The sequence below is a fragment of the Dendrobates tinctorius genome, unplaced genomic scaffold, assembly GCF_039654945.1.
Source record: "Dendrobates tinctorius isolate UK_male_01 unplaced genomic scaffold, ASM3965494v1 ptg000064l, whole genome shotgun sequence".
In the NCBI taxonomy this organism is placed as follows: Eukaryota; Metazoa; Chordata; class Amphibia; order Anura; family Dendrobatidae; genus Dendrobates; species Dendrobates tinctorius.
This window is the reverse complement of record NW_027361732.1, coordinates 23986473-24009845: the sequence shown is the minus strand read 5'-3', so window position 1 is coordinate 24009845 and position 23373 is coordinate 23986473. Positions and strand designations below refer to the sequence as shown.

At 41.6% G+C, this 23373-nt stretch overlaps 1 protein-coding gene and 1 long non-coding RNA gene across 5 annotated transcripts in view; both read right to left on the bottom strand.

Annotated features, from left to right (window-relative positions):
• PCDH17 (protocadherin 17) overlaps positions 1-20191 on the bottom strand; it is a 275600-nt gene extending 255409 nt beyond the window's left edge. Inside the window, exons 1-2 of one of the 4 annotated variants that reach the window (XM_073580348.1) lie at positions 19854-20191; positions 16233-18771 (exon numbers count right to left, since the gene is read on the bottom strand). In XM_073580348.1, the coding sequence (XP_073436449.1) occupies positions 16233-18710 (2478 nt within the window). In that variant the 5' untranslated portion in view covers positions 18711-18771; positions 19854-20191. Of the gene's footprint in view, positions 1-1034; positions 5475-16232; positions 18772-19853 lie in introns of those variants that run through there. The other 3 variants (XM_073580349.1, XM_073580350.1, XM_073580347.1) reach the window with 3 other exon arrangements.
• LOC141094607 (uncharacterized) lies at positions 9553-10583 on the bottom strand. The gene is made up of 2 exons (XR_012233122.1): positions 10366-10583; positions 9553-10203 (listed from the first exon to the last, which is right to left on the bottom strand). It is a non-coding gene; the product is annotated as an uncharacterized lncRNA (long non-coding RNA).
• Positions 20192-23373: the final 3182 nt, after the last annotated feature.

The following is a 23373-nucleotide window of genomic DNA, read 5'->3' as shown; positions in this document are numbered from 1 at the left end:
AGATACTGCAATGCCCTGTATATGGCTTAAGAGACATAGATAATCAGTAGAACTATACAACAATGCTAATTGGAGGTATTTGCTAATATTAAAATTAGTACATATTGGAATAGAGTTTTGGTGATGGGAACACCCATTTAAATCTGCATCAAGGTCTTCTGAAAGAAACACTGATTTTCTTGCCGATTTTCCTGTGGCGTAAACTTATACAGTGAATTCACCTTATGGGTAAAATTCACCTTTAGAAATCAGAGCGGAAAATACTATGGGGCCCGATTTATTAAAGCCTTTTTTGTCTAGTTTACGTTTTTTAGCTATTTTCATTTGTGCTTTGTAGTTGTAGCTCTTTTAATTTGCACTTCTTTTTTAAAGTCTACTATAAATGAATTTGGTATTTTTTTTATTGTATTCTTTTTTAAATTTCCACCCTTGTTTGGTTGGGTCTGCAGCTTTTAGATATTTTCAGCTAATTCATTGTATACAACTGTTTGAGATTTTTGCAAAGTTTGGCACAGATGTACTCCAGTCCACCAATTTCAGTGATTTTATGTGCGCCTTAAACTTTGGCACAATTTTTGCAGCATTTTAGCAGAATACGCAACTTTTTGGGCTAAAACATCACAAAACAAATTAAAACACAAAAATAGAGACTTTTTTTGTGCCACATTAATGAACTGCATCCACCATTTTGAAATTTTTAATTAAAAAAAAAAAATAGTGACTTCAAAAGAAACACAAATCTTCTGCTGTGACAGAATTAGGTCAGGTTCACACGTTCAGTATTTGTTCGGTACTTTAAATCAAAATTTGTAAGCCAAAATCACGAGCGGGAATGTATAGTAGAAACACATCACCACTTCTGCATTTTTCACCCACTACTAATTTTGGCTTACAATTACAGATTTAAAATACTGACCAACTACTCAACATGGCCTTACATAAAAAAAAACCGAACATCAGAGAAATGTTTAAGACTTATATTGTGTATTAAATACTATTAAAGCCCATAATAAACTACATGGCATTGCCCCTACCTTTGTTAATGGTATCCAGGTAGAGGTATTCTCCACTGATGGTTGGACTTGTCCTGTATCATTGTCGTGACTGTGACATTCAACATTTCCTTGAGAATCAGTCTGGTTATTGGAAGTAGGAGTAAGATACATCACTCCTGAATGAGAAGAACTGAGAGGAAGTCGGGACTGACTATCAGAAAAGTACATGGGCGATGTAACTAGTAGTGGACAGCTGACAACATTCATGGCATTTTTTTCTTCTACTTCACTCTGCACCAACATTATATCATTTTTGTTGATTTTCTTGTTTTTCATTTTTCCTAGCTTTGGTTGGGAAGTATATGCAGCTCTGCCATTATATGGACCAACTTCTTTATTCTCTTTCTTACACTTAACAACTATTGTGACCATTGCCGCAAAGAGAATTATGGAAATTGCACTAAGTGCAACCAATACGGGCAAATAGATGTCCCAGTCCCGCTGTTCTCCTATAACATTTTCCTCTTCTTCATAGCAGTCTAAACAATCTGAATTTGCCTTAATAATGAGTTTTGCTACAGTTGATAGTGAAGGTTTTCCGTTATCAGTGACCTTGATTATTAGTTCTACTACTGGGACGATATCCTCCCAATGTGGATTGAGCAGTCTGATCTCCCCAGTTACTGAATCTATTTCAAAGAGGTGGTCTTTACTTTCTTGAATGATTTCATAAGTGACCCTACCACTTTCTCCAAAATCAATGTCCATGGCTCTTACGGTGCTTATGATGTATCCCATGCCCACATTCCTGGGCACATAGATCTCTGCAGTATCATTCTGTAAGCTTGGCAAAACAATGACTGGAGCGTTGTTGTTCACATCTAGTACAGACACTCTCACAGTGGCATTACTTTCTAAATGTGGAGACCCTAAGTCTTTTGCGATTACTTTAAACTCAAAATATTTGGTCAACTCATAATAGAAAGTTCTCAAGGCATAAATAGCGCCATTTCGAGGGTTGATGGAGACATATGTATAGATGGAAACACTGTCGATGTATGACGGGAAGATAGAATAAGATACGGTGCCATTTTGTCCTAAATCTGGATCTTGTGCTAGAACTGAACCAAGGTATTCTCCTGGAATATTGTTTGCAGATACTTGTAATGCATACATACTTTTAGAAAAAGATGGAGGATTGTCATTTTCATCCAAGATTTTCACAGAGAATGAATTAGTGGAATCAAGAGAAGGGTTGCCATTATCTCTAGCGATGATAGTTATGTTGTATTCATCTTGTATTTCTCGGTCTAGAGGTCTACTTGTTACCACTGTAAAAAAATTATCGTAATTATCTTCAAGCTTGAATGGCACGTTGCCCAAGACCCAACACTGGAATTGTCCATTTTTTCCTGAATCTTTGTCTGTAACTCGAACTAGAGCAATGACTGTACCAGGAGGTGAGGCCTCACTAATTGCTCCCTGTCTGACTGACACAAAGCTAATTGATGGGAAATTGTCATTTACATCAGTAACTAGAACAGTCACTTTACAATGCACAGGTATTGGATTGGGGCCTTCATCTTCTGCCTGAACATCTATTTCAAGCATCTGGATTTCTTCATAATCTATGTTACCCTTGACTTGTATGACACCAGTTTTGGAATCAATGGAAAATAACTCCCATACCTGATCAGATGCATAACCACTGAATGAATAGATAACATCAGCGTTTGTGCCCTCATCAGCATCTGTAGCATTGAGATCAATTATCATTTTGCCTATAGGTGAGTTTTCAGCTATTTCAACAGTGTAAGATTTTGCTTCAAAGACAGGACTATTGTCATTGGCATCAATAACTTTAATGTTGATTTGCAGATTGGCTGATCTTGGAGGGACACCTCCATCAAAAGCAGTTAAAATGAGGGTATGATGTGACTGTTCTTCTCTGTCCAAGGCTTTCTGAATAACTAACTCAGGAACTTTTGTACCATCACCCCTTGATTTTATATCCAAAGAAAATAAACCATTATCACCTCTCATCCTGTACGTTTTCAAGCCATTATTTCCCAGATCAGGATCTTGAGCAGTAGTCAATGGAAATCTAGTTCCTGGGGAAGCATTTTCTGAAATATCAATGTCGATTTGGTCTGATGCAAACTTGGGCGAGTTATCATTAATATCAAGGATCTCCACCTTGATCATACATACATCTTTGTCATTGGCAAATACCTCTAGTGAGAGAATACATTTAGGGCTGTTTTTGCACAGAGTCTCTCGGTCAATGCGTTGCTTAGTATACAACAGCCCACTGTTCGGATCAACATCCAGTAAGTGTGGAGCTGAGTTCTCCAATACTCGAAAATTAGGTTTTTTACCTCTCTCAGGTAATTCCAGTTGTGCATCATTAATGTTGCCAATGGCATTTCTTGACCCCCCTTCTTCTGAAATGGAATAATTTAAAGTTTTCAAAGCCTCAACAGAAACCCAATAGAAAAAGTAAAAAAATACAAAGCGGTACATCCCAATGAGTGTCTGTTTATCAGTTTACTAATTGTTTTGTCAGTCCAGTTGCAGTTGAATTAAAAACTAATCCAGACGATAAGCTCCCAGCAGCTGACACATGAGGGCAGATATGACAGTATTAGGAGATTGATTTCAATTTCCAAGAAAATCAAGTTTTCCTATCTTGGAAGGTTTAGAGCTGCCGATAACTATCTCTACTAAAGAAGATTAGACAGACTGCAATCTAAACATTCATTTCTGATGCACTGTGAGAGGCAAAGGAGGAAAACTGTTCCTCTGATAGCATAAGCGTCGGACACAAACACCTTGCAAACAGCATTCAGATTATAAGAGGATTGAAAAGTAGTTTCAGAGCATCCAAAAATGGCAATAAAATAAAATGCTATTTCTCAAACAGCTTCTGTGCTTTCAATGTAATGTCGCTTTCCTGCCAGATGTCCTTTTAAAAAACTGTCAATTTGTATTTTGCTTCACATTATCTCTATTTGCAAGCAAAAAAATAAAAATAAAAAAATTCATGAATATTAAACAACATTGGGATTTGCAAAACTATCTGGAAAAAATCCAAAAGGCAAGGACCCATCAAAGTTGATCATCAATTGCTAAGTATGACACTCACAGCTTGGTTGCAGTCATTTCACACTTGGGCTTATTTTTTGTTCTGCAGGGCCAGTAGCCACATCAACTTACAGCTGACAATTGCATTCAGTTAAATTCCATTTTTTTTATTCTGCAGGCTGGAACAAATCAACAGGCAAACCATGGCTGGATGCTCCGATTATAAAACAGCACCGGGAAGAAAAATCACAGTTGCACGGAGAACAATTCCAGCATTCATAGCTAGCTTTTCTCTAATGCGTCCTATTTCGGTTTTATGGTCATCGCCTCTAATTTATCTTCGACACAAAGTTCATTACGGTAAAATAGGAAAACCGGTGCACAAAAAAAACTGGGGACTCTTCTGCGATATTATTGTGAGTGAGGAACATAAGCAATCAATTGCTGCAAATCCCCAATGGACTCCACATTAAAGCAAGAGCCGCAGTGACTACTGCTTGTTCTGGATGAAGAACGTTAAAGACCTTGAGAACAACATTTCATTGTCGAAAAAAAAAACAAAAAAAACCCAATAGATGCCCGAGAGGCAAGTTAGTATGTGGAGTCACCAGGCACCCAAAAACACAGAGCTGCATGAAATATTCGGGATTGTGCCTTCATTAGAAGGAGCTCGGAGTTGTAAACATCTCAGCTGTGAGTCAGGCGTCTTGACATCTTGCTCTACAAAGCATATTGGGAAAGGTTCACAAGAATTCACGGAGATATTACAGGTTAGAGGATAAAAAAGGCTTGAGACGGTTCTACTTACTCCAGCGTCCTTGGAGAAGAGATGCCGAGAATACACAAAAGCCGGTTATCCAACCAGTCCCGAGTATTAATTATTCTCTTCAGCTGCTATGCATGTAAATGCCACTGATCTTGTGAGTGAAATAACAGATCTGATTCCGAGCAGGAAAAGCACAGAGAATTCAATCCAAAGGCAAGAGATGTGTGTTGATGTGTTTCTCCATCTGCTATTTCTTTTCCCTAAGTCCTAGACCAAAACGCTGCTATTTCTGCAATCTGCAGCAGCTCGTGCTGGGACTTCAATGGCTCAGTCGCAGCATTCAGAAGACCCGGCACTATGACACATTAAAAAATGTTGGATCGGAAAAGACCAAAACGCAAGCAACGTATCGAAGTTGGTAAAATCAACAGTTTTGAGGTGCCTTAAATCCTCTGATCCTCCATTTGCCATACGCCAACCTTCACTCTCAGTTCTTCTCTTTGACTGACTTAATTTCTTGTCTCTCTTCTTCTCTCTCTACCTCTCGGGTTTTTTTTTCCGTTTTTTTTAAAGAAAGCCGAAGAATAAAGATCAGCTTATTACTGCCACCTACTGGCATTTCACTGCACTGCTTAATATTTCATCAGCCAGCTAAACACTGATATACTCGGCAGTGGAGCTTATATTGCCATAAGGTATTGGGTTTTCACAAGCATGTAGTGTCTAGTACATTTCAGCTCGTATATTTACTACCGTCAAAGCATTCAAGGAGAAGTGTTTTTCTGCGTCGGGACGTGACAGACTGCAGCAAACGTATGATTGGTTCTGCAAGTTGAAAATTAATGCTGCAAGCTATTTAACAAGACAATATAGGCGAATTGGTGCTTATAAAGTAAAAAAACAAATAATGTATCAGTATAAGTGCATCTACATCAGTAGATAGATAGTATATAGAAATTAGACAGCTACATAGAAGATAAATAATATATATATATATATTTCTTCATTTATCATTTGCAGCCAAATGAATAACAGAAGTGCCAAATTAATTAAGTATTTAGATTTTTCAGTGTTACCTTTTTATCTCCCTTTGGCTTTAGATACCTTTTAAATCTTAATCTGTCTTTTCATGAAAACCAATTGCATATGTGCCCTTAGCAGGGTTAGATCAATTTCAATTCCAAGGTGCATTAACTGTTTAACCTTTCGCGAGCTGAAGAGGTCCGTGATGCAGCGTAGATATACGCTCTACAAGGCCCATCTGACAGTAAATTCCATATGGGATTGTCGTGAGATCTGGCCTCGATGCAAAGAGGTTTAGGATTCAGGGGTTAGAAGAGCAAGCAATTAATTTCCCTCTTAAAGCTTAACGTGCCATGACCAAATCTCACTCTCATTCCAACCACTATTATTGACGCAGCCATTGTTCTAACTGCATTCTGCTTGGTTTGTAAAACAAGTTGCTGAGGAGTGTTATGGGCTGCGGAAGGGTAGGAGCATAGTCAGAGCCTCCGCATAGGATCAAAAAGGAAATGGCAAAGGTTACATATCATTCCCTTTGTAACTAGGGACAGACAAACTGCGTAACTACTTATGGCATCCAGACTGGAAAACTTAACAAAATCTCAACGTATTAAGCTTAGATTATTCCCAAATATCTAAGGACATAACTTCATCTACCCGGTGGTTACTTTCCATTTTCTTTAAAATATTTGATAAAACGACCGACTTACATCATATCCTTAATGATGGTAATAAATAATCAGGATCATTAGCACGTATTTCAGTCCAGACAGAGAGACGCCATAGCCCACACATACATACAGAAGGTGTGAGAATTGATGATAACCTATGCTGCATGGTTCAGAACTTCTACTGGTGAGAGAAAGCCTAGCAACTCCCTGGAATCCCAGGATTGGGATATAGCAGCCATTTCTGCTGTATAATTATTGCTGTGACTGGGTTAATTCTCTCCTCGTGCTGGTAGATCTGGAGAATGCAAATGCAAGGGTAAAAGGAAATGACATCGTCCATTCTAGTATGTAAATCCTTGACAAGTGTCTGTCAGGCTGTGTGTTCATGAAAGCGTTTTTTTTTGCGTTTTTGAAGTGTTTGTCCAGGCAAAATGCTTCAAAATCGCATACAAGAAGCATCCCATTCATTTTAGATGAGTTCCGCACTTTGTGCACATTGATGCGTTTTTTTCCGCGAAAAAAACGCTTTGCGGTAAAAAACGCAGCATGTTCATTAATTTTGCGGAAAAGTCCGCGCTTTTAGCTATTTCCTATGAGTCAGAAGACGCGTGGAAAAAACGCATCAAAAACGCGCATTTTTTTGCGCAAAAAACGTGTGGAAATAAAACGCGCGTTTTCTGGGAAGGAGTCCGGTTTTGAAGCAGAAATTTTCTGCATACGTGGGCACATAGCCTCACACCGACGTCAATGTGTGCATGCAAGATATGCAGTGTGTGCATGTAAATTATGTAGTGTGTGCGTGCCAGTTATGCAGAGTGTGCGTGCCAGTTATGCAGAGTGTGCGTGCCAGTTATGCAGAGTGTGCGTGCCAGTTATGCAGAGTGTGCGTGCCAGTTATGCAGAGTGTGCGAGCCAGTTATGCAGAGTGTGCGAGCCAGTTATGCAGAGTGTGCGAGCCAGTTATGCAGAGTGTGCGTGCCAGTTATGCAGAGTGTGCGTGCCAGTTATGCAGAGTGTGCGAGCCAGTTATGCAGAGTGTGCGAGCCAGTTATGCAGAGTGTGCGAGCCAGTTATGCAGAGTGTGCGAGCCAGTTATGCAGAGTGTGCGTGCCAGTTATGCAGTGTGTGGGTGCCAGTTATGCAGAGTGTGCGAGCCAGTTATGCAGAGTGTGCGAGCCAGTTATGCAGAGTGTGCGAGCCAGTTATGCAGAGTGTGCGTGCCAGTTATGCAGTGTGTGGGTGCCAGTTATGCAGAGTGTGCGTGCCAGTTATGCAGAGTGTGCGAGCCAGTTATGCAGAGTGTGCGAGCCAGTTATGCAGAGTGTGCGAGCCAGTTATGCAGAGTGTGCGAGCCAGTTATGCAGAGTGTGCGAGCCAGTTATGCAGAGTGTGCGTGCCAGTTATGCAGAGTGTGCGAGCCAGTTATGCAGAGTGTGCGAGCCAGTTATGCAGAGTGTGCGAGCCAGTTATGCAGAGTGTGCGTGCCAGTTATGCAGTGTGTGGGTGCCAGTTATGCAGAGTGTGCGTGCCAGTAATTCAGAGTGTGCGTGCCAGTAATGCAGAGTGTGCGTGCCAGTCATGCAGAGTGTGGGTGCCAGTCATGCAGAGTGTGCGTGCCAGTTATGCAGAGTGTGCGTGCCAGTTAAGCAGAGTGTGCGTGCCAGTTATGCAGTGTGTGCATGCCAGTTATGCAGTGTATGCGTGCCACTTATGGCCGGTTTCACATTTGCGCTTCAGGGCGCAACGACGGCCTGCGCACGGCCGCCGCTAAGCCCCGCCCCCTGCTGCGCCTCCACCGGTAGCTCCGCCTCTGGGTGCATGACGCTGCATGCGTCATACATCCCCTATCTTTATCACTGAGGATGCAGGCCGTGCGCAGTATGCATTTGGTGGCGCCTGCGTCCTTTTGACGGTCAAAAGGACGCAGGCGCCGCCAAATGCATACTGCGCACGGCCTGCATCCTCAGTGATAAAGATAGGGGATGCATGACTCATGCAGCGTCATGCGCCCGGAGGCGGAGCTACCGGCGGATGCGCGGCAGGGTTAGCGGCGGCCGTGCGCAGGCCGTCGTTGCGCCCTGAAGCGCAAATGTGAAACCGGCCTTATGTAGTGTGTGTGTGCCAGTTATGCAGTGTGCATGCAAGTTATGTATAAATGACTCAACTGAACCCAACATTAGGCAATGAAATTCACTCACAAAAGAGTTGGTGAAAAACATTAAAACACAAGTATTATACACTGTACATTGAGTGCATCATCTCTGGCTCATGCACAGGTGAGCAATTAACAATAAGTTTTAAATAGTAATAATTATATTCACGGGAGGTTTTATTTACTTCATACAAATATATATATATATATATATATATATATATATATATATATATGAAAATTCTTAAAAACAAACTTTGTACACTTTCTTAAAATCTATAGATTCACACATTGCAAAGTACAGAGCTGGTACAGGCCCAAGTGAACGTACACTGGGTGCATACTGTATTTGGATTTTATGCAGATTGCGAAACTAAAAACTCCAGCATTTCTGAAAATAGAGCTTACTCGTATCTTTTTCACAATTAGTAATGTTTTTTTTGTGGGGGGGTGAGAAGATAACTGCACCAAAAGACCCACAAAATAAGGCCAGCAGCATGAGGAGTTGAGATCCCCATTGATAGGTCTCCAATATTTATTATATATATATATATATATATATATATGTTACTAGTATTACGAAATCATGGTGTAAGGATGAGATTAAGTCTAAATCAGCCATCTAGCTGGGGATTTTAGGAGTGAAAAATCATAAAACCTGCAACGTGTGAAAATACAGTCTTAAACTCCTTTTTGCTTAACCCTCCGTCAGGCGCAATATAGATTCTCCTCAGTTCATGCGCAATGTGCCTGACAAGCACAGGTCAGAAAACCACCTATAGTAGCTACATATTTCAATTTCAGGACTATAGAAGTAGTCAGTGACCTTCATAGGAATGTATTAAAAGAGATTACACCAAATCAGATGCAAAAAAATACATTTATTAACCATAAACTTATTAAAACTAAAAGTACCACTTTTCGGTTGTACCGCCAAATAGGCTCCAGTTATCTTTACTTAAATATAAAATTATGGAAAAAAACTTAAAGGATATTGCACTTAGATGTTACTTAATTATTTTCTACTCATCTTCAGTGGTTTCAATTGCAGCAGAAGCAGCACAGGTACACTTAGAAAAGCAAGGCTGGCAGACGAAAGTTGCATGGGAAAGGCAGATTGATTCTTTACATATTTTGCAGTCATATTTAGAAAACCTTCTGAAACCAGATACAAATGAGCAGGTAGTACAACTGCGTCTTTTAGAAGGTGGTAGAGTCGGTGTTTGTTCTGGAACGTCCTTGGGACGTCCTTTGTATTTTTATCTTTGCCCAAATAATAAGCTAGATCTGTGTCTGTTTCCTCTGTATCAGTGTCATCACCATCCTGCTCTGTTCCAGAATCAGTGTTACATTCTGCTACCTCATCTTCAGATGAAATGTCACTAGATTCCTCTAAATCCTCAGTTACTGCTGGTTCTTCCTCATCATCTTCTAACAAAAAAAATCTTCATTTCTTCTAAATGAAGGGGTTTAGATGAATCATACTGTTTTCTGGCCATTGCAGCAGAAAATCTGAAGCAAAAGAGAAAGAGTATGTGTTAGGGCGCAATGTGCCTTAGAAGCCACCCTCCTTTTGTATAAGAAAACAGTACTTATGTACACTAACTTAACATTAATCCTTCATAAAACAAGCTAAATACACAATCGTGATGAATAAAAAAAGAAAATACTAACCTTTCAATTTGTGTTGAAATCAGGCGCAATGTGCCTGAGAAGCCAAAGTGTTGATATCTGCTCACTAGAAGGTCTGCTGAGTCACTGTGATATCAGGTTTCACAGAGCCTGTAGAGTCAGGAGATAACTAGGAGGGGTGGGGTTTTCTGATAAGTGGGCAAGGAGAGAGAAGTGAAACTAATTACTGTGTGCCTGTCAGATCTATTGCGCCTGACGGAGGGTTAAGAGGACTATTCCCATCTCCAAGATCATATCTCATTATGCAATGATAGTATTAGCAAATACCTCCAATAACAATGTTGGGTAGTTCTTCTGATTCACCATATTGTCTACCCCATGTGGAGGGCATTGTAGTTGCTTAGATATCCATGGTTACAACCACTAACAACTAACTAACTGTCACTATGAGTGGTTGTAACCATGGATACCCAAGCTACTGCAATGCCCTGAACATTGAGTAAGCGACATAGCAAATTGGAAGAACTATACTACATTTCTAACTGGAGGTATTTGCTAATATTAGTATTATTACATCTTCTACATATTGAGATAAGATTTTGGAGATGGGAATACCACTTAAACTAAAGCTGTCTATACACTGTAGATAGCTGTTGGAAGAATGATGGTTTGGCAGATCAATCAACCGACAGCTATATCGCCCGACTCTCCCTTACACAGGAGCCTTCGCTCAGCTGGACTCATATGTTTTGTATGAGAGAACCGCTGTCAGATCGCTTTGGTGGTGGCTTATTTCACCAAGAACAAAACGATCAATGCCTGATTCCTAACTCCTCTAACATTTATCTGTTTGGGGGCCTCCATACACATTAGACAGTCAACTGAGCTCATCAATAATGACGTGTTCAGGTAATGGCGGGTTCGGGAGACAGACTATTGCATATGGTGCTTTTAGTAACAATTTGCAATAAATCGTAAAATAATTAATGCTAGCTTCACATTTGTATATCTATAGAAATATTGTGGCTGCACTGGATATATACCTTAAAAACTTACATAAACTTATGCCATATCTCACCTTACAAATGCCTAAATTTAGGCGTAAATGTTTAATGTATGGACAACATAAATCAATGACTTATTAATTAAAAGGAAGACGGTATCCTTTAGGCTTTGGTATTGTTAGGTTTAGACAGGCTCACTTGCTGGATTTCAGAGCCACATCTAAGTGGAGGTACATAGGGTATGTGAACCGTACCCTCACCCCCCCCCAACAAATTCATTGAAAAGTGTACTTTTTAGACATATTAAAAAGATCTGCTTTATGTTACAATACATATCCTGTTAATAAAAGGGAAAAAATGGTATAAGTTTTATACTTGTTTGGGGGGTGATGAGGTGCAATAAAGCATGGCCACCTATTTTTCTGTACTTCCGAAAGAAAAAAACCCAATATGATGTATGTGTGACAACACTATGTTTATGTTTAATTTTGCCAGACATGTTATTCTGTAGGTCAAAAAACATAGGGCATTGTTCATATGAGCCTGAACGTTGACTCTTGAATTGATTTTGTTGCAGTTGTGAAGACGCAGCATTTGTTCTTGATTAGGCCAGGCATATTTTACAGTAGGCCAAGAGACCTAAGCCAATGTTCCCATGAGCCTGAACATTGACTTTTGAATTGATATTTGTTGCAACTTATTGTACTGCTATCCTTGGATGCAGGGTAATTGAACAATCGATATTTACTTATATGTTGATTAACCATTGTATTAGTAGATGTAGCTCATTGAGCTGCAAACAGTGAAGGACAAACTATACAGATTGATTAAATACTTGACCAATGACAGTTAACACCATCCCACCTTCCCCCTGACCTGTGGATGATGGCCTGGAGTACAGATGTGGGTATAAAAAGGGACCTCTATCCTTATGGAGAGAAAAAAAAAACTATACAGAACAGCAGCCAGGGAACCATGGCTCCAACCTGAGGAATACAGATCTGAGCCACTGACCATCACTGAACCCATGGAGACGTTTGGAGAAGCCAAGATGGGACGATCAGGTCTCCTGTCCATGTACCTCAATGGACTGTCAGCTTCCTAATCATGTCATTACCTCCTTTCTGTGGGGTCCTGCCTAAAGCTGTGTGCCACTGGTGGTGGTGGTCAGTCTTGGAAGTCCCTAAGTGGTAGATGCTTTAATTCACAGCGAGGCAGCGAAAGGGTGAGACTCTAATTTGTACTTACTGGAAATCTACGATCTGTTATTTTCTGTTGGTGGTTCAATAAAGTACTGAACACTGTTTTACCCTCACCCTTGGTTGTCTGAGTAGCATTCTGCCCACTGAAAGGAGTGTGGGCATTCAGTGGGATGAGCCCTGGTCCATGCATGCAGTCTTTCTAAAGACAACCAGGCCAGCGGAGGAGAGCACCCACTGACCCTCATGTCTCCTCACTGTTTTGCCCATTTTAATCTATAGGTATGCCTAGCGAAAACATTTGTTTTTTTTGGCAATCCAGGAGTATACAAACAGAAAGCCCTGTACAAATGTGGAACAAAGCCTAAATATAACCCTTGATCCATAAATATATAATCCTAAATATTTCATTATGAGATGCACATCTTTACTATAGGAAGTATCCTATTGGTAGAGTGAATGCTTCCACTTATCTGTATTGTGTCCAGCAAGGCAGACAGACAGACAATGACAGGAGCATGGTTTCATCCAATCAGCTGCACATATTCAAAAGCATTACCCGGGTATATACCCAACTCTACAGTTCAGATATCATTTAGGAACTGAGCCTGTGCCATTCAGTAAGTAATGGATATGGTGGCTACCAGTACGCAGACAAACAGCAGAAACTACATTATATTTTGTAGGTTGCAGCTTGGTAGAAAGCAAATATCCACGAAGATAAGAAGATACTATTTATGTTGGACATTACCTGCCTAGTGTCTGCCCTGTATTCCAGTGACGGAGGACATATTGCTAGCCATATATAAGAAGATAGGCCAGTCCTGGGCACAGACCATGCTGGCTAATCTGTCATTGTCACTCATTTCTGCTCGAGAATTATTTACTGTTGCCTTATTTCTTAGAGTGCAGCAGATTAACCAAAGTCGTTACCTACAGAGATATTGCGGTTACCCAAGGAGAAAGGTCTCAGACCCATCTGGGTCAATGTTGAAGTTACACAACCTATCACAGGTAAACTTCATCTGGAAAAAAAACAAAGTTCTCAGACTATAGAGCAATAAATGTAACCTCTACAATTTGTGGAATTAGAAGGAGGTTCTGGTACAGTGTTCTTTATTGCTTTTTAAACCACTCGCTCAAAACCTGTTGACATTGAGCTGATGACTATATTATGTATATGATGTATGTATGTCTATATGCATGTCCTGTATGTATGTCTATATACTCATGGATGTAAGTCTATGTACATGTATGTTACTATGGATGTGCATCTATGGCAGTATACCTATATGCATGTATATATGTCTATACACCTGTATGTTAATATGTCTGTATGCATGTATGGCAGTATGTCTATATGCAGGTGTGTATGTATTTATGTATGTTTACATGCAGGTATCCATGTATAATATATATATATATATATATATATATATATATATATATATGTGTCTATATGCATGTATGGCAGTATGTCTCTTTGCATATAAGGCAGCATGTATGTTTATATGCATGTATGGCAGTATGTCTATATGCAGGTATGAATGTATTTATGTATGTTTACATGCAGGTATCCATGTAAATATATATATATATATATATGTCTATATGCATGTGTGGCAGTATGTCTCTATGCGTGCATGTATGCATGTCCATATGCATGTATGGCAGTATGTCTATATGCAGGTATGTATGTCCATATGCATGTTTGGCAGTATGTCTATATGAAGGTATGAATGTATTTATGTATGTTTACATGCAGGTATCCATGTATATATATGTCTATATGGATGTGTGGCAGTATGTCTCTGCGTGCATGTATGTATGTTTATATGCATGTATGGCAGCATGTCTCTTTGCATATAAGGTAGTATGTATGTTGATATGCATGTGTGGCAGTATGTCTCTGCGTGCATGTATATACTGTATGTATATATGCATGTATGGCAGTATGTCTCTTTGCATATAAGGTAGTATGTATATGCAGGTATTTATGCATGTACAGTATGTATGCATGTCTATTTGCATCCATGGTAGTATGTCTATAATCATTTATGAATTATAATTCTCATCTTAGAAGGGACATAAAGAAAACCACATTTGTGACTACTCCTGTAAATAATGACTCAGTGAAAAAAAATAAAAAAAGGAAGCATATAGCAAACACAGATAATCTCCTCGCTTTACTCTCTACCAGGACTGCGGACGTCACAGGGCTTTATTAACGCTGGGTTAGGCAGTAACAGCTCCATGCCTTCACCAGCAGCTCCCTGTGTCTATTCCTGCAGGATGGGAAGAGGATGTGAGGCGGAATAGATGAATACCCCGAACTACAATGTTTACACATACAGTATGAGGATCCACGTCATCAGAGTAATGAATCACCATTACGGTCGTCGCTCTTTGGCTTAGGATCAATACTACCAATATGTCACAGGTTCAATACCATGGATTAAATTAATTAGAGAGTAGGCGCCTAATGTAGAACCAATGCCTTCCCCATCAGCAACACAAACTATTACTGGCTAAAAGCTTTTTAAACATTTTTTCAGGTCCTCAACGCGCACTCATGTGCACAGTACAGTATCACTCATTTCTCCTTTAGACATGCAAAAGGTTTTGCTGTGCTGCCTGGAGACTTGGGGGAACTACTGTAGTCATCGACAAAGATTTACTATGGTAGATGCACTTAAAGCTGCTACAGCAGGCACTAATTGTGTGCGCAGAGGATGGATAGACAGACGAGGATAGAAGAGGCTAGATAGAGTTTGCATCCTAGTTGGTAAAATCCACCTGTTACACTCGTTACCATACTACATCAAGTATAGGTCTGTTTTTCGGAGTACATGAATGGAAGAAAGCACAGTCACAGATGTATTATCACAAAACCAGCACGTATAGAATTTTTGGCATTGCATTAGCTAAACTTGTAAATGTTGTCATCTTAATGCTAACATTTAATTCTTTGCTATATGCTATCATGGTACTGTGTTCTGTCTTGTCGAAACCCAGCACAAGCCCTGCTTTGCTTGCTCTCCATACACCTACCAACTGCAGTAACAAATATAAACCCTGCATACAAATAGCACTGTTTCCATGGCAGACCCTAGCAAGCAATCTCCATGCAATCAGCTCCTTTTTTAACCTGTCCAGGAGTTAGCGATACTCAAGGTTTATACAGAAAGACATATTATTATACTAAGATATGTATGCGTAATATTGCAAAGCAGAGGGAAGGAGAGGCGGTGAGAGATCAGAGAGACTACAAGGCTCTGCATGTGACTGCAAAATAGGGGGCAACCATTTCCATTATTTTCTTACCCAAACCAGCACAGATGGACATCAGCTATTAGCATTTTCTCTATAGAGAAAAACAATAGTCATATAAAAGTATATATAAAAAAGCACAGTAGTTTGCTTTTTTTTTGCTAGTAATTTACTATTCTCCATGTCCACCAAAGCATTTTATCAGCTCAACAGATCGGAGAACAAATAGAAGAACTGGTAATCCGATTATAGTCCTATTTGCCATGCCTGAATTAACAGTAAGTTTCATGTTCAATAAGTAAATACCAGTAAGAGCTTATATAAAGAAATATCCATTGCTAAAATAAGAAAGTACTGCAGAACAATGCATAAAGCATAAAAGGGAATAGGACGACAACCGGTGCCATTTACTTGTGTGCTAGGGTGGTGGCCATACCTGAATTATGGACATCCGATTAGACGTAGTCTCAGTCGTGTTGCTCACTGGTCCAGTAAAACTGTTGTGGCAGCCAACATGGCCTTGAGGAACAGTCAGATTATTCGATGTAGGTTTGAGGTACATCACTTCTGAACGAGGAGAACTTAAAGGGAGCCTGGTCTGGTAATCAAAATACATTGGCGATGAGGCAAGTGAGGGGCTGCTGACAACATTCATGACATTCATGGCATTTCTTTCCTCGACTTCACTCTGAACTAACATAATGTCATTCTTATTTATTTTCTTCTTTTTACTCTTCCCCAGCTGGGGATGGCTATACTCTGCAATCCTGCAGTTATAAGTTCTGATTTCCTTATTTTCTCTTTTACATTTGATTGCAATTGTGATCATGGCAGCCAACAGTATTATCGAAATTGTGCTTAGTGTAACGATAAGAGGCAAAGACATATCCCACTGGTGTTGTTTCCCATTCACCCTAGGTTCTCCTTCTGGTAAAGATCCAGAAGAGGATTTAATGATGAGTTTTGCAACAGCTGAAAGTGCAGGCTTTCCATTGTCGGTCACTTTGATCACAAGCTCTACAATTGGTGACACTTCTTCCCAATATGGATTCAGGGTTTTTATCTCTCCAGTCACAGGATCAATCTCAAACAGGTGTTCTTCATTGCCATATGCAATTTCATAGGTCAGTCGCCCACTTTCTCCAAAATCATTGTCCATGGCTCGGACTGTGCTCACCACATACCCCACACCGACGTTTCTAGGAACGTGAATTTCTGCAGTGTCATTTTGTAGAACTGGAAGGGAGATAACTGGTGCATTGTCGTTGACATCCAGTACAGTCACTCTCACAGTAACATTGCTCTCCAGATGAGGGGAGCCTGAATCTTTTGCAAGGAGCTTGAATTCAAAGTATTTTGTTTGCTCATAATTAAAAGATCGAAGGGCATAAACTGCGCCATTGGTGGGGTTAACTGACACAAAAGTGTAAATTGATACATCCCCAACATAGGACGGCAATATTGAATAGGACACTGTGCCATTATGTCCAAGATCTGGGTCATGTGCTACCACAGACCCTAAATATTCCCCTGGAATATTATTCTCAGACACCTGCAACACATGTAACCCTTTGTTAAAAGTGGGGGCGTTGTCATTTTCATCTAAGATCTTAACAGTAAAAGATTTTGTTGAGTTTAGTGGAGGATTCCCATTATCCCTGGCAATAATAGTGACATTATACTCATCCTGTGTCTCCCGATCCAGTGGTCTGTCTGTTACAACCGTGTACAAATTGTCATAATTTTCTTCCAGTTTGAAAGGCACATTGCCCAGAACCCGACACTGTAACTGGCCATTTTTGCCAGAGTCCTTATCAGTCACCCTCACTAAAGCGATGACAGTGCCAAGAGGTGCAGCCTCGCTGATTGCTCCCTGTCGGACCGATACAAAGGTAGTAGAAGGAGCATTGTCATTCTTATCAATCACTTTCACTGTAACTTTACAATGGGCAGGTATTGGGTTCGGGCCTTGGTCACGTGCTTGCACATCAATTTCTATAATGTTATTCTCCTCATAATCAAGATTGCCCTTCACTTGAATAACACCTGTATTGGGATCAATAGAGAAAAGTTCCCGGACTCTGTCTGGCGCATAGCCACTGAACGAGTAGACAACATCACCATTGGAGCCTTCATCTGCATCTGTAGCATTGAGATCAATTACAACTCTTCCCAGTGGTGAGTTTTCTGGGATTTCCACCAAATATGAAGGTGCCTCAAAAACCGGACTGTTATCATTGGAATCAATGACTTTGACATTTATTTGCACTGTGGCAGATCTAGGAGGATTGCCACCATCCAAAGCAGTTAGAATTAAATTATGATGGCTTTGTTCCTCTCTGTCCAATGGTTTGTCTATGACCAGCTCAGGAAACTTTGTTCCATCCCCTCTGGATTTTACATCTAAGGAAAACAATCCATTATGGTTGATAACATATGTCTTTAAGCCATAGTCTCCAGAATCTGGATCATGGGCACTGGTGAGAGGAAATCTTGTCCCAGGGAAGGCATTTTCTGAAATATCAATATCAATCTGCTCAGATGGGAAAAATGGTGAATTGTCATTAATGTCTGTGATATCCACTTTGATCATGTATATTTCTTTATCATTTGCAAAGACCTCCAAGGACACTTGACATTTTAAACTTCTTCGGCACAAAGCCTCCCGATCAATCCTCTGTTTGGTGAACACCAGCCCGCTGTCGTGTTCTACATCAATCAAGTTCGGTGCAGAATTTTCCAAAACTCTGAAGTTCGATTTCTTACCCCTCTCCGGAACGCCCAGCTTTACATCGTTGCTTAGGTTGCCCACTATCGTTCCAGCAATTGCCTCCTCTGGGACGGAAAAATTTAAATTTTTTAAAGTCAGGGCAGGAGCCCACAAAAAGAATAACAATAGAACTGAAAGGTACATCCCCAAATATGTATGTGAAGGGTCTTCTCTGTTTCACTCTCCTCTTCTCAGTTCCTTGAACCTGTTGATTTAAAAAAAAAAAAAACACCTGCAGTTAGATGAGCAGCAAATGGACCATGGCGGAGGAGGCTGGCAGGGTTAAATCAGTGATTGTTTTTCTGCTGGAAACACAATTTTTCACCATCCCGCCTAAGCCATTTGTCTCTTTGAAATTTTTAATTGGAAAGGACAATTTCAAATATCAGATCCCCACAGCCCAATGAAAAAACAGCGTCACGGTGATCTATGTCTGTCTTCTTAGCATTATCCTGCAGTTATCGTTACAAGACAATCGGAATCTCTAGTAAAGATGCAATAATGCACATCTCGCCTGCAATAAACATGATTCATTTGGAATTGTACTGTAGTCCTAGACTAACATTGCAAAAAAACTGGATCCTGGCTATAAAGTGTGCTGTGAGCGCAGACATCTGCACGCTCAGTCTAGAGCACAGTGTATCTATCCAGCAATTAGTCCTGCTCTAATCTAGAAAAACACAATATTGGCACCGAGGCTGGCGATATCACAATCACCTATTCACTCCATCCTCTGCACAGTGGTGGGTTTATTTCCAAGGAATCATGTCGCTGCACTGGCTTACAAGCGGCAGCATTCAGTTCTCATTCCCTACAGTAGATCAAATCAACAGGCAAAGCATGGCTGCATGCACAAATTGGAAAAAAACTCTTTATGGGAACAGGCAGTGGCTGCAATCAGAGGGATGAAAATATATATATATTAAATAGCATTATTTAGATAGAAAATCTCTAAGCAGTCATCCATGAAATGAGATGCGTGGGGATCAATGGGGTAAGGTGGGTGCATTGATATTCTGATCGTCGCCCCCTTTTATCGGGATCAATTAGGAGGCAGTTCTGCGCCGGGCGCGCACAGATTGCACATTGACGCTCAGTCGTTTGGCCCTTTCTCCATGAATGGCACATGCAGAATGCAGATGTTTATTAACTGCATGAGTCAGATCCAGAGAGAGAGGGGGGGAAAGAAGAGGGGTCTGTACGATTAGTAATGAGGGGCTCCAGTGATGATCTGCAGTGACAGCCATCACAGGGAGATGATGAGGGGAGGCTGATCCGGGCACTCACCTCTCAGAGTCCCAGCTATACATGGGCTGCCTCTAGCCACCGTCACACAGGCAGCACCATGGGCAGCTCCGAGTCACTTCCGAAGTGTCCAGCTCATGCCTCCCCTCTACAGCACAGCGATCAGCAGCAGCAGGGATGACGGGAGCCCGGGCTTCCTCTCTGCCGGCTCATTGCAGCTGGGAGCACAGATGCTTCCTCCAGTCAGTCCTATAGCCAGACAATGCAGAGCAATCCATTGCAGCAGCGGACCATTCAACAGTTGTGGCTGTAACCCTTCCGATCCCGTGTCACAGCCGAGCTCCGCTCCCAATGCCTCTTTACTGACTGACTCTATTCACCTCACGCCGCCGCTTAAACATTGACACTGTTCTCTTGCCAGCCAATCAGCGCTCGCCCCCTTGACCCGCCCCTCGCTGCCTGTCCACCAATAGCGAAGCGAGGGACGGTTTAAAGGGCGTCTCTGGCACGGCAACGCTTTGTGTCATTGATTAGATCGGTTAGGGCTGAGACAGTAACGATGTGAGAAGGCTTCAGCTTGTACAATGCTGCATTTCATTTCCACTGCGTGTCTGACTGGGGGATTGGAGCCAGTGACACTTATTTCAGGGCTGGAGGAAATCAGCGCATTAGGATTCCTGTAGGAACGAAGTTTGGAGCTCAGGGAATGGAGGATTAGTCCCAGATCATCACTTAGGGGGCTGCTCGGAGTGACCAGGGCCAGGATGGGCTGTATGATGTGTCCTGATCTGTCCGTAGAGTATATACTTGTATTGTATATGACTTGGACTGGCCCACAGGAGAGCAGGAGAATCCTCTGGTGGGCCCCTGTGCAGGAGTGGGCCACCACCCTCATAGGAGTAGCACTTGGCACAATATACACGAATCGCTATGTACAGAGGTGGCATCTTATTCTTGGACAATCTACCCAGCTCATTGTTATATACATTTGTGATTGAGGATGATGTCACATTTGCATGGAGCTGAAAAGTGGGGCCCTGGAGTTGGTTAGTGGCTGGGCAGGAGCCGCGGCCGGTATTGAAGGATGCAGCCAAGGACCGGAGTCTGTCTCTGAACTTTTAAGCGCTGTTCACATGGCGTTCTGGCTCTACTGTTTTATTGCTATTCTCTAATGTCTTTTATTGTCTATACAAGTTCCCTCTAAAATGTTGGTGCTGTAGAAATAAAATTATCATTATTATGGAATAAGTGATGATCTAAATCAGTTTTGTAACCAGAAGCAGAGGGGTCGCATTCATTGCTGAAGGGTCCTTCTTTTTTTTTGCAGATTTTTAGAACAGAAGAAAAAGTTCTGACCATGAGATTATTTTTCCCAATTCTGTAAAAAGGCATCAGATGCAACCCCTAATAATCAGTGGCACCCCTCCGCCTCCTTTTCCATAGCTGATGTAACCCGTCACTTATTCCATAGGGCTGTTCCTAAAATGGAACAGACGAGCAGAATGCCCTCACACAGTGGTCCCCAACCTTTTTTGCACCAGGGACCGGCTTCAAGCAAGACTATTCTTCCATGGCCCGGCAGGGCGGGGATGGAGGTGTGACAGGGGCGGGGATTTTGTCATAAGGGGGTGGGGCTATGGACGCAGTTGTAGTTTAGCAGTGCATACTTATCATTTAATTATAACATTTATAATGTGACTCCACTCACCATAGGTTTTGAATGAGTGGGAGTACCTGGTTTGTTTCTCTGTTTCAGTGGGCGCACTGGGCTACTTCTACTGATGACCGTCACTGCTAAAGATGATTGGAACATACATGGAAATGGAGCATTGAGCACTTAGAAAAATTGTACTGGAGTTCTGTACATGCTGATTATTTTCTAATCATCAGAAAATGTATGTGTGGCTCCCCCCGTCCTGTCCGGCTCTATGTGGTTCCCCCTGTTGTATGCATGGCTCCCCTGTCCCATCCTTGTATACATGGCTCTGCTCCCATCCTTGTGTATATATGGCTCCGCTCCAACCCTCCCATCCTGTATACATGGCTCCCCTGTCCCATCCTGTATGCATGGCTCCCCTGTCCCATCCTGTATGCATGGCTCCACTCCCACCCTCCCTCCCTTGTATATATGGCTCTGCTTCCACTCTCCCTCCCTTGTATATATTGCTCCGCTCCCACTCTCCCTCTCATGTATTTATGGCTCCGCTCCCACTCTCCCTCCCATGTATTTATTGCTCCGCTCCCACTCTCCCTCCCTTGTATTTATGGCTCCGCTCCCACTCTCCCTCCCTTATATATATGGCTCCGCTCCCACTCTCCCTCCCTTATATATATGGCTCCGCTCCCACTCTCCCTCCCTTGTATATATGGCTCCACTCGGCTCCCCCATCCTCCCCCATCATACTTACCCTCACATCGCTGAACTTCCTTCCCGTCGCTGAACTTCCTTCCCTGCATCTCGTGGCGCTTCAGCTCCTGTGCGGAGAGGTCACATGCTACCGCTCATTAAGGTCTATGAGTATGGACGCCACGCCTATGGGAGATGAGTGGCGTCCATATTCAATGACCTTAAATGAGCGGTACACTTGACCGCTCAGCGCTGGATGAAGCCGCCGCGCCGACAGGGGCCGCTAGGTGAGTATCAGCTGCTGCACCGCCGCCGGCTCCCCTTGTGTCCGTGGACCGGCAAGGGCACTGCAACGGCCCGGTGCTGGGCCGCGGACCAGTGGTTGGGGACTCCTGCCCTAACAGACATGATGACAGAGCCCCGGTGAATGTGCGCACATTGGGTGGGTGCAGCAGAGGTTTCTGAATCAAAACAGAAAAAAACAGTGCCTAAAATATGCTGTTTTGAGGCATTTTTAGTTGTATTTTTCCCCATTAGTTTAATAGTGTGAAAAATACTGAAATGATTTACATTCTGTAGGTTTGAAAAAAAAAAAAAACATTGATGGTTCAAATCTGCTAAAAAATAAAAATAAATCGCATGTTCCCTTTTAAAATGTGCAGAACAAAAGACAGCGCCTACTCACCTTCCACTGCACAGCTCCTTCTGCTGCCCCATCTCTGTTTTGGCTGCAGCTCACATCACCGCTGCAGTCAATCGAAATTTTCTTTATCATTTCTATCATGACCGAGTGACTGCTCCATGTCACTTTATTAGATATATTCTCCTTGCCAGCAAAAGAAGTGTCTCTACTAACCCAGCTGTGCTGCATCTACATTGGGTATTATGTACTTTTCAACGATGAAGTTGCAAATCTGAGAAGGAAAAATTGTGGAATTATGGAAATCACAGGATTGCTAGACATGTTAATGATATGAAAAAAACCAAGGGGGAAATATTCCAGCCCCTGGTAAAAGCATTTTCCTTTTATTTCATATAAAAGTTAAAAATTACATCCAAGGCAAATGTCCGAGGAACTGCGATAACCTTACTGATGTTACAGTTTTCAGCGTGAGAAATTCTTCACTCTGTGAGCTGTGGCATCAAAAATGTTTCCGCAGTTCCTCGGACATTACTGATGTCACCTCTCAGCACTGCATCCAGATGTAGCAGAGT